Here is a 15,781-nt window from a genome sequence, read left to right as displayed (position 1 = left end):
CACAGACAGAGACACAGACAGCGACAGACAGCGACAGACACAGAGACAGACAGCGACCGACAGACAGAGACAGACAGAGACAGACACACAAGAATAGGTGAAAGAGAACAAGGGAAAAGCCTAATTGGAATATTTACATCAAGAGCGTCACTATGTACACTGTGGGGCCTGACCGCACTGAGACCATGAAAGGCTGAGGAGGAATGTGGGTAATTCACCAGGCGGCAGCTATGCCGAGGCCCTTGATTAGTGTGGATCCTCTGTCAGGATTCTACAGCCTTCCGGAAATACATTCATTATTCCACGTTGTCAGTGTCCCAGAGCATTGTTCTACGTGTCACCATAGACATAAACATCCATGTTGGAGATTTGACGAGTCTGACTACTACAGTAATTGCTGAGACCTGAGAGATAAGATGTTTTTCTAACTATTGTGTGCATGTTTCCCCTTAAGTAGTGTCAGAAGCCAAGTCAGAGAAAAAAACATTAAATTCAAACCAACCCCTTTCAACTAAAAACAAACTAGTATAAAAAGTATTACCCCCACGCAGGAGGTCTGTCAATTAGATTGACAGACTGCCAATCCTAGCCATGTATATTTGACACTTACACAAAAGCAATGATCCTGATATCCTATGCATCTCTGTGCCTTACAGGTGTCCCACACAGTGCCTGAGGAGAATACCTGTCTCTCTAGGAGGGTCATGGCTAGAAGGGATACAGCTTGTCAAATGAACGTCAAAAGTTGAAATATTTTGCATTTTAGCTAATCCTAACTCTTTTCCTAACGTAAACTAATTATCCTAACCTGCTATTTAAATTATCCTAACCTGCTGTGCAAGTTCTCCTAACTTGCTACGAAAAGTCAAATCTGACAAAAGCTGTATCCCATCTAGTCAAAACCTGTAGGAGGGAGATACCAGTGTCCACAGAAATCGAGAGCAGTACTGATAACCACCGTCTCTCCCCCCAAAATGTCTTTAGGCATTCTGTCTCCCTACATAAATTGCCATGTCCATTTAGTTTGCCTTTCATATAACAGTCTTATATCTGTACTCTTTGTTTCACAAAGGTGTGTCTCAAACCAGGCTTATTATTCACTTACTACATCCTTGAGTGGTGGCTCAACACTGACCTTGTCATGCATAGGAAAATATATTTTTCCTGCCCTGTTTAAAGATGGAGTATTGCGCGTGTGTGTGTGGCGTCTTACCGGTGTCATCGCCCTGGCCCCCCTCTCTCTTCAGCATCTGAACAGCCCCCACGTATTTCTTCAGCTGGACCTTGAGGACCTCGTTCTCCCTGCAGACGCAGACACAAACAGAATCAAGGCCCTGGCCCAGAGAGACAGAGCATCAGACTGGACCAGTAAGTGTGCGTCTGTGGGGGGCTTACAGCCTTGTAAACCCCAGCCCATCTCTGGAGCTGGATTATACATGCAGCCCTACAGGTTTCATGTGATAAGCTGTAGACCACACTATCTACCAAGAGAGATTTCATCTATATTCTTAGTAACTGTCTATATACCACCACAAACCGATGCTGGCAATAAGACCACTCCTAGTGGCCGGGGACTTTAATGCAGGGAAACTTAAATATGTTCTACCTAATTTCTACCAGCATGTTAAATGTGCAACCAGAGGGGAAAAAAAAAAAAAACTCTAGACCACCTTTACTCCACACACAGAGACGTGTACAAAGCTCTCCCTCGCCCTCCACTTGGCAAATCTGACCACAATTCTATCCTCCTGATTCCTGCTTATAAGCAAAAACTAAAGCAGGAAGCACCAGTGACTCGGTTAATAAAAAAGTAGTCAGATGAAGCAGATGCTAAGCTACTGGACTGTTTTGCTAGCACAGACTGGAACATGTTCCGGGATTCTTCCGATGGCATTGAGGAGTACACCACATCAGTCACTGGATTCATCAATAAGTGCATCCATGACATCGTCCCCACAGTGACTGTACGTACATACCCCAACCAGAAGCCATGGATTACAGGCAACATCCGCACTGAGCTAAAGTGTAGAGCTGCCGCTTTCAAGGAGTGGGACTCTAACCCAGAAGCTTATAAGAAATCCTGCCATGCCCTCCGACGAACCATCAAACAGGCAAAGCATCAATAGAGGACTAAGATCAAATCGTACTACACCGGCTCTGACGCTCGTCGGATGTGGCAGGGCTTGCAAACTATTACAGACTACATAGGGAAGCACAGCCGCGAGCTGCCCAGTGACACGAGCCTACCAGACTAGCAAAATTACTTCTATGCTCGCGTCGAGGCAATTAACACTGAAGCATGCATGAGAGCACCAGCTGTTCCGGACGACTGTGAGATCACGCTCTCCGTAGCCGATGTGAGTAAGACCTTTAAACAGGTCAACATTCACAAGGCCGCAGGGCCAGACGGATTACCAGGACGTGTACTCAGGTCTGTAGCCATGAAGTGCTTTGAAAGGCTGGTCATGGCTCACATCAACACCACTATCCCAGAAACCCTAGACCCACTTCAATTTGCATACCGCCCCAACAGATCCACAGATGATGCAATCTCTATTGCGCTCCACACTGCCCTTTCACACCTGGACAAAAGGAACACCTATGTGAGAATGTCCCCCCTCCCCCCTTCTACGCTGCTGCTACTCTGTTTATTATTTACGCATAGTCACTTTAATAACTCTACCTACATGTACATATCTCGACTAACCGGTGCCCCCTCACATTGACTCGGTACCCCCTGTATAGAGCCTCACTACTGTTATTTTACTGCTGCTCTTTAATTATTTGTTACTTTTATTTTGTATTATATTTTTTGGTATTCTTTCTTAAAACTGCACTGTTGGTTAAGGGCTTGTAAGTAAGCATTTCACTGTAAGGTCTGTTGTATTCGGCGCATGTGACAAAACATTTTTTGATTTGATTGCTTACTGTCACTGGAGACTCCATGCAGTCGCCCGCGGTTACAGTGTTTTCCCTAAGATTTTAACCAAAGATTTTAAAGGCCCTTCTCTTGGCCGCAGAGACAAAATGTTGCCATTTCAAAGCGAATTTCCTGCAATTCTACACATTTTGCCATGGCTTATGCAATGTTCTTATGCTATCTGAGTGACTCAAACATTATAACAGAATCAATGGGGGCCCCATGCCAAGACATCTTTGGAATTTTAGATTCTGACTGTCTAGTTTTTATTGGTGATTGTTAGTTATCAAAGATGAACTTACTTAAAAATATATAGCTCCTTTATCTTTTCATACTTTTTATCTGGTTTTACAAGCTGACCAGACTGCTCTCGTTGCGTGCGCTGCAAAATAAATGTACACATACATGTTAGTCAATCATTTAATCCAAACTGCTTGCATGTGTCAACAGGCATCTGCATAGCCAGGCACTAAAATAGAACTTGGTTAGAACTTAGAACTTGGTTCCATTTTAGACGCTTGACTTGCCTCTCTACTAATTGGTTTTTACGAGCATATACCATCGCGGGTGATTGAAAGATGAACGAGGTCCACACTACAGTCCAGTTGGTGGCGGTAATGCACCTTAAGGTTGGTTGCCAACCGCCATATAAAAAATCCACAGAAGAAGAATGAACAAGGAGAGTATTGTAGAGTATGTACAATGTTGTTGATCCATCCTCAGTTCTCTCCTATCACAGCCATTAAACTCTGTAACTGTTTTAAAGTCACCATTGGCCTTAAGGTGAAATCCTTGAGCGGTTTCCTTCCTCTCCGGCAACTGAGTTAGGTAGGACGCCTGTATCTTTGTAGTGACTGGGTGTATTGATACACCATCCAAAGCGTAATTAATATCTTCACCATGCTCAAAGGGATATTCAATGTCTGTTTTTTTGTTTGTTTTTACATATCTACCAATAGGTGTCCTTCGTTGCGAGGCATTGGAAAACCTACCTGATCTTTGTAGTTCAATCTGTGTTTGAAATTCACTGCTCGACTGAGGGACCTTACAGATAACTATGTTTGGGGTACAGAGATGAGGTAGTCATTCAAAAATCATGTTAAACACTATTATTGCACACTGAGTGAGTCCATGCAACTTATTTTGTGACTTGTTAACCCGATCGAACATCTCTAAAGAGACCTGAAAATAGCTTGAGAGGATCTGCAGAGAAGAAATGGGAGAAACTCCCCAAATACAGGTGTGCCAAGCTTGTAGTGTCATACAAGAAGACTCGAGGCTGTAATTGCTGCCAATGGTGCTTCAACAAAGTACTGAGTAAAGGGTCTAAATACTTTTGTAAATGTAATATTTCAGTAAAAAAATTCTACATTTGCAAAACTGTTTTTGCTTTGTCATTATGGGGTATTGTGTGTTGATTGATGAGGGGGGAAAACAATTGCACTGACCGTGGACAGCAACCGTAGGGGAAAACACATGTTATCAAATAATAGATTTATTAGTGTTGCACCATTATTTTTTATATAATATAAACATATACAATTTCAGTATCACGTCTTACATAGAGTGATGGACTGTGCCGTCCCCATGGCCTCCGCAATGGATTAGTCCACTGAGACAGGAGCCAAATCAGACAGGCGTCTTGTGCACCATAAACATTTTATAGAAAATGCGACTGCTCTACTAAATAAATCTCGGTCGACCAACAGCCTATCGACCAGTCTACTAAATGGGGTCAGCCCTACTGTAGAAACACAGAGATAGACGCCATATAGACAGACATGCATATCTATTTAATAAAAGCAAAACTAAGGGCCGTCTGTCTATGTAGTTGAACTACACTGAGTGTACAAAACATTAAGAACACCTGCTCTTTCCATGACAGACTGACCAGGTGAAAGCTATGATCCCTTATTGATCACTTGTTAAATCCACTTCAAAATCAGTGCAGATGAAGGGGAGGAGACAGGTTAACAAAGGATTTGTAAGCCTTGAGACATGGATTGTGTATGTGTGCCATTCAGAGGGTGAATGGGGAAGACAAAATATTTAAGTGCCTTTGAACGGGGTATGGCAGCAGGTGCCAGGCGCACCGGTTTGTGTCAAGAACTGCAACGCTGCTGGGTTGTTCACGCTCAACAGTTTCCCCTGTGTATAAAGAATGGTCCAACACCCAAACGTTGATTTGATTTGAAAGGACATCCAGTCAACTTGACACAACTGTGGGAAGCATTGAAGTCAACATAGGTCAGCATCCCTGTGGAATGCTTGACACCTTGTAGAGGCTGTTCTGAGGGCAAAAGGGGGGGTGCTACTCAATATTAGAAAGGTGTTCCTAATGTTTGGTCCACTCAGTGTATGTGTAGCCATCTGTTGTACTGTAGAGTAATATGAAGGTGTCACTGAAGGAACGACAACGTAGAGAACGTCCTAGGAGGATCATGTAGAGAACGTCCTAGGAGGATAATGTATAGGTGGCAGGTAGCTTAGTGGTTAAGAGCGTTGTGCCAGTAACCGAAAGGTCGCTGGTTCTAATCCCCGAGCAGACTAGGTGAAAAATCTGTCGATGTGCCCTTGAGCAAGGCACTTAACCCTAATTGCTCCTGTAAGTCGCTCTGGATAAGAGCGTCTGCTAAATGACTAAAATGTAAAATGTATAGGCTGTGTACACAAGCCTCACCCAAATCTATAGCATCAGTCCAAATTCAATTCACTGCACAGAAACAGACTGATAATAACTGGAACTGTAAAATATGTTCCAGACAGTCCATTTTATATGGGCTCATCATTCCACGTTACAAGTATCCCTGAAAGTTTCAAAGGCATCCTACAGCACTACCTTTGCTGTGTATTGTACAACAGGCATGTGTTGTTGAGGCAGTTTACCATGGGGGGTATTCCACCCAAAAAGCTGTCTAAATGGACGGTCTATAAACCCATTAGTGAAATTAGATCAGCGGAGAGAGTCTCAGACGGGGAGAGGAAAAACCCAGATATCAGAGAGAGTGAGAGGCAGGAAGAGATGCAACAACTTCCTGTTTGACCTCTACTGAAGGTTTCTGGGATTGCGGTCACAGAGGTTTGATTTGGATTTAACAGTAAAAAACACAGTATAAAGCTGCACCAGTTAGAGAAAACATTACAGTAAAACACTCATATTGAGGATAGAATAAAGCCAAAAAAAAGGACGTCTAATACTCCTGAGTGCAATTTAGAGGCTCTACAAACAACGCTTCGAACGTGTATTGTGGTTTTCCTTTCATAAACATTCTTCCTCTGTGCCCATAGCACAGTAGGCAGACGGAGAACAGCTTCAACGTTACAGTACCCCCGAGACAGCTGGATAATTGACTTCACAAAGCAGCAAAACAACTAAGATCCTCTCAACAACAAAAGTAAAACCGCCCAAACCTTAGGAGGGGTCTTTACAGTACATCAATATCCCATTCTCAACCACCTTCAGGAAACACTCAGCGCCAAGTAAGAAGAAAGAATGATCTCTCGTTAGTATTTTCCCAATGTGTGTTTCTTCTAACCATCCACCCTCCAAACCGAGCAGAGGACCACTTTCTCCTTGGCCAGGCCCACTCTCCTGGCCGCCTGCCCAGCCGCCTTCCTGGGTGAGATCTCATTTCCGCTCTGCTAACATCACTGGAAGAAGAAAAACGGCCCGAACTCCATGGTAGGGAATAAGCTTTCTCTGCGTCCGTGCAAACATGTGCCTCAGTCAGTCTGTTACATACATGCGCGTCAGAAGCGTCGCCTCAGTCAGCCTGTGTTACATACAGTGGGGAGAACAAGTATTTGATACACTGACGATTTTGCAGGTTTTCCTACTTACAAAGCATGTAGAGGTCTGTAATTTTATCATCATAGGTACACTTCAACTGTGAGAGACAGAATCTAAAACAAAAATCCAGAAAATCCAGAAAATCACATTGTATGATTTAAGTAATTAATTTGCATTTTATTGCATGACATAAGTATTTGATCACCTACCAACCAGTAAGAATTCCGGCTCTCACAGACCTGTTAGTTTTTCGTTAAGAAGCCCTCCTGTTCTCCACTCATTACCTGTATTAACTGCACCTGTTTGAACTCATTACCTGTATAAAAGACACCTGTCCACACACTCAATCAAACAGACTCCAACCTCTCCACAATGGCCAAGACCAGAGAGCTGTGTAAGGACATCAGGGATAAAATTGTCGCCCTGCACAAGGCTGGGATGGGCTACAGGACAATAGGCAAGCAGCTTGGTGAGAAGGCAACAACTGTTGGCGCAATTATTAGAAAATGGAAGAAGTTCAAGATGACGGTCAATCACCCTCGGTCTGGGGCTCCATGCAAGATCTCACCTCGTGCGGCATCAATGATCATGAGGAAGGTGAGGGATCAGCCCAGAACTACACGGCAGGACCTGGTCAATGACCTGAAGAGAAATGGGACCACAGTCTCAAAGAAAACCATTAGTAACACACTACGCCGTCATGGATTAAAATCCTGCAGCGCACGCAAGGTCCCCCTGCTCAAGCCAGCGCATGTCCAGGCCCGTCTGAAGTTTGCCAATGACCATCTGGATGATCCAGAGGAGGAATGGGAGAAGGTCATGTGGTCTGATGAGACAAAAATTGAGCTTTTTGGTCTAAACTCCACTCGCCGTGTTTGGAGGAAGAAGAAGGATGAGTACAACCCCTAGAACACCATCCCAACCGTGAAGCATGGAGGTGGAAACATCATTCTTTGGGGATGCTTTTCTGCAAAGTGGACAGGACGACTGCACCGTATTGAGGGGATGATGGATGGGGCCATGTATCGCGAGATCTTGGCCAACAACCTCCTTCCCTCAGTAAGAGCATTGAAGATGGGTCGTGGCTGGGTCTTCCAGCATGACAACGACCCGAAACACACAGCCAGGGCAACTAAGGAGTGGCTCCGTAAGAAGCATCTCAAGGTCCTGGAGTGGCCTAGCCAGTCTCCAGACCTGAACCCAATAGAAAATCTTTGGAGGGAGCTGAAAGTCCATATTGCCCAGCGACAGCCCCGAAACCTGAAGGATCTGGAGAAGGTCTGTATGGAGGAGTGGGCCAAAATCCCTGCTGCAGTGTGTGCAAACCTGGTCAAGACCTACAGGAAACGTATGATCTCTGTAATTGCAAACAAAGGTTTCTGTACCAAATATAAAGTTCTGCTTTTCTGATGTATCAAATACTTATGTCATGCAATAAAATGCAAATTAATTACTTAAAAATCATACGTGATTTTCTGGATTTTTGTTTTAGATTCCGCCTCTCACAGTTGAAGTGTACCTATGATAAAAATTACAGACCTCTACATGCTTTGTAAGTAGGAAAACCTGCAAAATCGGCAGTGTATCAAATACTTGTTCTCCCCACTGTACATGCGCGTCAGAAGCGTTGCCTCAGTCAGCCTGTGTTACATACATGCGCATCAGAAGCGTTGCCTCAGTCAGTCTGTGTTACATACATATGCGGCCCAAGTCTTAACCAGCCCAGTACCCACTCCTCTCACTGTGATCAATCAATGTGGGTACATCTATGAGAGCATCTCAGTCCAGCTCAAGTCCACAGGGCTTTGTTAGACACACACACACACACACACACACACACAGGAAGGGCTTACTTACCAAGTCCAGTATTTTTAGATCCTATTGATCAGATCAGGCCAGATTTAGGTGGAGGATAGCACTTGAGTGTGAGTGGCTGGCTGGAGTTTCCTGTTTGGCTTGAGTGTAGAATGGCTGGGCTGGCTTAGATAGAACACACTCTAAAAGTGCTGATTGATTGATTGTAGCACAGGGATAGGAAACCAACTGAGCCATGGGAAGCTGCCATTGGGAACAACAACCACCAGTGACACCCACCTGCCCAGAGCCTGCACCTTGGCTGTGTGTCTCTCCTCCAGCTCATCCAGGCGTCTCCTCAGGGCGTCCGTCTCCTGCCTCAGCCCAGCAGAGTGCTCCATCTCCCCATCCAGCAGGCTGCGCAGGGACCTGGAGCCCCGGAAGAAACAACACAATACTGTTACCATACCGTCACAAAACAGAACACTGGCATACACAGACAGTCTGCTCACAACACACAGTCTCAGAAAACTCACATACAGTATATACACATAGCTCTAAATTCCACTCGATTTTTCACAACATGTCAAAGATCAACTCATCCCATCAACATTAGGAGAGGGGAACTCACGTGTTGTGTTCATCCAGCTCATCCTTCCTGTTCATCATGGCTACTATGGCCTGGCGGAGCTCCACTGTGGACGAGAGACCGTTAACACAGACGTCAAAAACTCATCTGGAAAAGTGGTTATTGTTCACATTACTTTTACTAAGCTCATACTGAAATCTCATCACTACCAGTACTGTGCCACTGAGCTGACTGACACAGGAAATACTGAACTAGTTTCATACTGTACAGCGGCTGCCTACAACCGGCACTTTTACTGAAACGTTGATTAATGTGCACCGTCCCTGTAAAAATAAACTCAATTTGGGTTTACAGGGAAGGGATAAAACAGTTATTGACATGATTTAAATTTAAATGTGTTATTTTCCCCTCTGATTTGAGCCCAAACAAAATGCTCCATTTCCCTACACTGAACAACTACATTCAGTCATCAGCACAGATCACTCCCGTGATGTCGGAGTTTTTAGATAAACTGAAAGCTAACTTTGCAACGAGATTTGATGAGTTTAAGTCCCCACAGAGGTGGTGCAGTTTATTATAGAGACCCATTCTCTACTGATGGGGGAGAGACTTCTCCGCAAAAGCTAATCAACTGAGATATGCCATGCATAAAAGGTTTCCCATGTGTAAATAAAAACAAAAAGATGAAGCTATGTCTGTAAAACTGAAATTAATTAATGTGATGCAAGTCAACTGTGTTATAAATCCAAATGTGTTCCATTATTTAAACAATTTTATGCACTGAATTAGGCTAATCTTAAAGCACTTAAAATGAAATTTTAGCAACATTTAATTTGAATAAAAGTGCTTTATAAAGATCATAATTGTGTTTGTGCATTATTTTTTATACCGTCTTAGGAAGAGTAATCCCATGTAGAAAATGTCTGGCCCCCCTGTAAATAACCTTTTTCAAATCTGGCCCCCGTAAGAATATAGTTCAATAGCCCTGACATAGCGCATGGGACCAGCCAGACTACTAAAATACCACCTCTGCCCAGATACATACACACTTCTTCACCATACAGTCACAGCACAGCTCTGTATTAACATGACGGATATAGGCTAATATATAGCACTGCACTGAGAGAAGTAGGTCTATGGAAAAAGTGGTAAGTGCCAAGGCCTTATGAATATCAAAGTATTTACAAAATTAAGAGCATATTCAGCTGTTGACATCAACAGCCACGAAGCTTAGAAGTGGAGCGTGTTTTGGCCCCGGACGCATTTCAAAAGGTAGGTCTACAACCCAAAGCCTCGGCCAAGTGGCTGGTTGAGGAGGTGAAGAAGAGGAGGAGGATGAAGAGGAGAGCACAGAACCATTATTTCTGGAGCTCCCAACTCCACATCACTGATCCAGAAATAAGTGTGACATTTACGACAAAGCGGCGATCCATTAACGAGCTATATAGAGAGGTACCCCTCTGTTGAACTACATGCGTGTGTGTGTGTGTGTGTCAGACACTAACATAATGGTGGGCCTTGGCTTATGTTCTTTATCTATACACACACGAGCACACACACACACACACACGAGCACACAGCTCTCCTCTTTTGAGAGCTGCTAATCTTGTGAGTGTTCAACTATAGACGTGACTGTGGGTCTTCCACAGTGCTTAAAGGCAGACCGCCACAATCAGATCCCCAGCCCTGACGCACTGACTCACATTACAGGCTTGGTGAGGTCCACACACAGGAAACATTTAGAATCAATATGAGCATCAGCGGCGCTAACCTGTGCTAAGCTTTAGAGAATTACACAAATCACGTCCTAGAGTCGAAAACACAGACAGCGTGTAAACGGTTGACTGGATCAGGGCATTTTATATTCCAGGAAGTTTTGAAAGACAATAGAGCGGAAGAAATGTGGATGACTGGTGTGTGTTGTATACAGAAATGAGATCTATCGAAGAAGACATGCTTTTCTGAGGGTACCGTTCTGTTTCAGTCATATAAACTGGAGGCTACCTTTTGAGTACACACAGGGCACACCGATACTGAATTAACAGTGCCATCTCCTGGTTGAATAAATACATTCTCCTCATACTGGATTCCCTTCTTATTACCAGTATACCACACACACTCACCCACTGTCATGGACTCTGGTAGAACGGGGGTGGCACTGGGCAGGACACTAGAGAGAGGTGCATTCTGGACCGGTGGGCTGGCCTCTAAGCTGCAACACCACAGAGCGAGAGAGAGATGTTACGTACATATCTCCATCCAATAAAGACTATCGAAGTGAGTGTGGTTTTTCTCCCTCCCTTGTTAAGATAACGTTCATATAAAATGGACTGACAACTCACTTGAACTGCAGCTGGGATCTGGTCGTCTCGTAGTCACCTGTGGAATCTGTCTGTACAGGAAATGCAGCTGTATCCTCCACTGAGCCAACTGAAACAAAATTAAAGTGAAAACAATGCTGAGGGATTTTTGTCTAGTTTTTTGTCTAGTTTAATAATATGCTTCCCATATTCTACAGAAGTTTAGTAAATGTACATCTCCGTTTTCTCATGAGCTTCACCTCTAAGCAACGTCGCCCTCTATTCTCTTAACACCAGTCTCCAAAAATTAACACTATGAACCAACACGCTATAACCACACTTCTGTGGTTGTGTAAGAAATGACTGGTGAGCCCAGAGGACTGGGTTGAGAAACACTGCTGCAGAGGAGAGGAACCTGGCTCACCTGGCTGAGAGTAGGAGTGGCTGGAGGCCACAGGGATGAGGGCGTCTGAACTGTCATTATCAGTCATGCCCTGCAGAGGGCTCCACGTGGACACACTGGATAGGCTCCCCACCACCACTCTGTACACACACACACACACAAAAACATCACCTGTTTGTATCAATCCTTGTTTAGGAGTTTCCCACCATGCTTACTGTATAGTTAAGAAAGTGCTAGATTATGTGTAATCATTAGTCTCCATGGTTACTCACTGGTCAGCGCTGGCCCTGTCATGGAGGGGGCTCTGTAGCTGTGGTCTGCTCTTGTACACCTCTTCCTCATCATTACCAATAATCTTGGAGTCTGGCAGAGCTCTGGAGAAAGGAGGAGGCCCGGCCCAGCTGACTATCCCAGGCTCGGGCAGCCCGTTCTGGGGAGGTGAGAGGGAGGAGGAGGGCTCCAGTGGATCAATGCCTTCCTCCAGACTGACCTGAGGAGCAGTGGTGCTCTTCCTGAGAGTGGCAGTCCTCCCCCCCACCTCCTCCTCATCCTCCGCTCCCCCATCCAGGTCGTCGTCGAAAGAGATGATGTTGGTGATTCTCTTTTTCCTCCGTCGCTCCTTCCTCAGGCCAGAGTCTGGAGAAGAGAGAGAAAACGTAGTCCATTTAATCTCCATGTTTGTTGGCTTATTATGAATTCTTAGTAAGAATATGAATAGAAATAACTGGTAAAATCCCCTGTCCCCCTCTGTCTAAATTGATTGTAATTTCTCCTCCCTACCTGCGGAGGCACTGCGGGGCAGGACAGGCAGTGGGTCTGAGGAGCTGTCGGGGCGGTGTGTGGGGGTGAAGCCTGGCACCACAGCGGTGGCGGTGCTGATCTCCCTAAGCAGAGTGCTCACCCCCTGGGTAGACTCCTTCCATAGACTCCCTATGCCCTGGGTGGACTCCTTCAGGAGGTGGCTCACGGAGGAGGAGGGGCCGCCTGCTCGGATCACACCGTTCAGGTCCTTGTTGTCGATGTTGATGGCAAACAGGATGGAGTTCAGTCCTGTGTGAAGGGTGGAGAGAGAGGGTCTAGTTAGTAGTCATTCACACAGCACAGCCTAGAACAGCACTAGGGGTAGTGGATAATGTTAAATGGTTCCTCTCAACTTACACTGAACAAAAATATAAACAAAAGATTTTACTGAGTTACAGTTCATATTAGGAAATAAGTCAACTGAAATAAATTCATTATGCCCTAATCTATGGATTCCACATGACTGGGAATACAAATATGCATCTGTTGATCACAGATCCCTTATTAAAAAGGTAGGGGCGTGGATCAGAAAACCAGTTAGTATCTGGTGTGACCACAATTTGCCTCGTGCATCGCGACACATCTCCTTCGCATAGAGTTGATCAGGCTGTTGATTGTGGCCTGTGGAATGTTGTCCCACTCCTCTTCAACGGCTGTGCGACGTTGCTGCATATTGCCGGGAACTGGAACACGCTGTCGTACACGTCGATCCAGAGCATCCCAAACATGCTCAATGGGTGACATGTCTGGTGAGTATGCAGGCCATCTTCCAGGAATTGTGTACAGATCCTTGCGACATGGGGCCATGCATTATCATGCTGAAACATTAGGTGATGGCGGGCAGATGAATGGCACGACAATGGGCCTCAGGATCTCATCACGGTATCTCTGTGCATTAAAACTGCCATTGATAAAATGCAATTGTGTTTGTTGTTTGTAGCTTATGCATGCCCATAACCCACCGCCACCATGGGGCACTTTGTTCACAATGTTGACATCAGCTGTCCGGGTGGCTGGTTTCAGAAGATCCCGCAGGTGAAGAAGCCGGATGTGGAGGTCCTGGGTTGTGGGTTCGATTCCCACGGGGGGCTAAATGACTAAAATGTCAACAAATAAAATGGGCTGAAGTGGTTACACGTGGTCTGCAGTTGCGAGGCCGGATGGACGTACTGTCAAATTCTCTAAAACGACGTTGGAGGCGGCTTATGGTAGAGAAATTAGCAGCGCACGGTGCACCTGTGTAATAATAATGCTGTTTAATCAGCTTCTTGATATGCCACACCTGTCAGGTGGATGGATTATCTTGGCAAAGGAGAAATAATCAGGGATGTAAACAAATTTGTGCACAACATTTTAGAGAAATAAGCTTTTTGTGCATATGGAAAATGTCTGGGATCTTTTATTTCAGCTCATGAAACATGGGACCAACACTTTACATGTTGTGTTTATATTTTTGTTCATTTAATACTGTGTATAGCTCCCTGAGAATTGGGAACACATCACACAGGGAATAAGTGACTGAACTGTGACTCGTGGCTTACTGTAAAGCAGCTCTCTGAACGGCAGAGATATGAATAAGTTTCACCACAAGAATCAGAGTCATGCTCTCACCTGCAGCCATGGTGGGCAGCATGCTGGCTCGCTCCTCATCCAGAATAAACGCCCAGTCTTCATAGAAGGTGCTAGAAAACACAAAGAAAAAAATATATACTGCCAGGAAGTTCCAGACTCCACACACCGACCTAAGATAAATACACAAACAGACACACACACTCTTACCCGGGGCGCATGCGGTCTGCGAGCAGCGTGTGTAGGTAGCGTTCTAGGGAGTGTTCGTTGAGGGCACAGCGGAGCCAGGCGCGGCCGCGACCCAGCTCAGAGGAGATGTGTCTCAGGGAGTAGAACCGCTGCAGCTCATGGCGGTTCAAATACTCCTTCACATAGAACCAGAACGTCAGCTCTGACAGAGAGAAAATGGGACAAACACCAAATTGAGACTCTGCATGCAGAATTCTGAAAAAATACCCTCCGTGTTCAACGTAAAACACCAAATAATGCATGCAGAGCAGAATTAAGCCGATACCCGCTAATTATCAAAATCCAGAAAAGAGACGTTAAATTCTACAACCACCTAAAAGGAAGAGATTCCCAAATCTTCCATAACAAAGCCATCACCTACAGAGAGATGATTTTGGAGAAGAGTCCCTTAAGCAAGCTGGTCCTGGGGCTCTGTTCAAACAAACAGATCCCAGAGCCCCAGGATAGCAACACAATTAGACCAAACCAAATCATGAGAAAACAAAAATACAATTATTTCCAATGTGTCAAGTAATTAACAAAAAAAACAGAGCACACTGTTTGCTAAACAGAGCACAACTAGAATGCTATTTGGCCCTAAACAGAGAGTACGCAGTGGCAGAACACCTGACCACTGTGACTGACCCAAAATTAAGGAAATCTTTGACTACAGTGAGGGAACAAAAGTATTTGATCCCCTGCTGATTTTGTACGTTTACCCACTGACAAAGACATGATCAGTCTATAATTTTAATGGTAGGTTTATTTGAACAGTGAGAGACAATAACAACAAAAAAATCCAGAAAAACACATGTCAAAAATGTTAGAAATAGATTTGCATTTTAATGAGGGAAATAAGTATTTGACCCCTCTGCAAAACATGTCTTAGTACTTGGTGGCAAAACCCTTGTTGGCAATCACAGAGGTCAGATGTTTCTTGTAGTTGGCCACCAGGTTTGCACACATCTCAGGAGGGATTTTGTCCCACTCCTCTTTGCAGATCTTCTCCAAGTCATTAAGGTTTCGAGGCTGACGTTTGGCAGAAAAACACCCCCAAAGCATAATGTTTCCACCTCCATGTTTGACGGTGGGGATGGTGTTCTTGGGGTCATAGGCAGCAATCCTCCTCCTCCAAACACGGCGAGTTGAGGCCAAAGAGCTCCATTTTGGTCTCATCTGACAACACTTTCACCCAGTTCTTCTCTGAATCATTCAGATGTTCATTGGCAAACTTCAGACGGGCATGTATATGTGCTTTCTTGAGCAGGGGGACCTTGCGGGCGCTGCAGGATTTCAGTCCTTCACGGCGTAGTGTTTTACCAATTGTTTTCTTGGTGACTATGGTCCCAGCTGCCTTGAGATCATTGACAAGATCCTCCCGTGTAGT

General features: G+C 44.8%; 1 protein-coding gene across 4 annotated transcripts in view; it reads right to left on the bottom strand.

Moving 5' to 3' along the window:
* LOC121576866 (sorting nexin-29-like) overlaps positions 1 to 15,781 on the bottom strand; it is a 132,990-nt gene that overhangs the window by 104,491 nt on the left and 12,718 nt on the right. For all 4 annotated transcript variants that reach the window (XM_041890416.2, XM_041890428.2, XM_041890424.2 and 1 more), the window contains exons 5-14: positions 14,377 to 14,557; positions 14,209 to 14,279; positions 12,577 to 12,846; positions 12,069 to 12,432; positions 11,818 to 11,936; positions 11,436 to 11,523; positions 11,217 to 11,305; positions 9,136 to 9,199; positions 8,805 to 8,933; positions 1,214 to 1,302 (exon numbers count right to left, since the gene is read on the bottom strand). In XM_041890416.2, coding sequence (XP_041746350.2) covers positions 1,214 to 1,302; positions 8,805 to 8,933; positions 9,136 to 9,199; positions 11,217 to 11,305; positions 11,436 to 11,523; positions 11,818 to 11,936; positions 12,069 to 12,432; positions 12,577 to 12,846; positions 14,209 to 14,279; positions 14,377 to 14,557 — 1,464 coding nt within the window. The remainder of the gene's footprint in view (positions 1 to 1,213; positions 1,303 to 8,804; positions 8,934 to 9,135; positions 9,200 to 11,216; positions 11,306 to 11,435; positions 11,524 to 11,817; positions 11,937 to 12,068; positions 12,433 to 12,576; positions 12,847 to 14,208; positions 14,280 to 14,376; positions 14,558 to 15,781) is intronic.

The sequence above is a fragment of the Coregonus clupeaformis genome, chromosome 1, assembly GCF_020615455.1.
Source record: "Coregonus clupeaformis isolate EN_2021a chromosome 1, ASM2061545v1, whole genome shotgun sequence".
NCBI lineage: Eukaryota > Metazoa > Chordata > Actinopteri > Salmoniformes > Salmonidae > Coregonus > Coregonus clupeaformis.
This window is presented reverse-complemented; position numbering and strand designations above follow the sequence as displayed.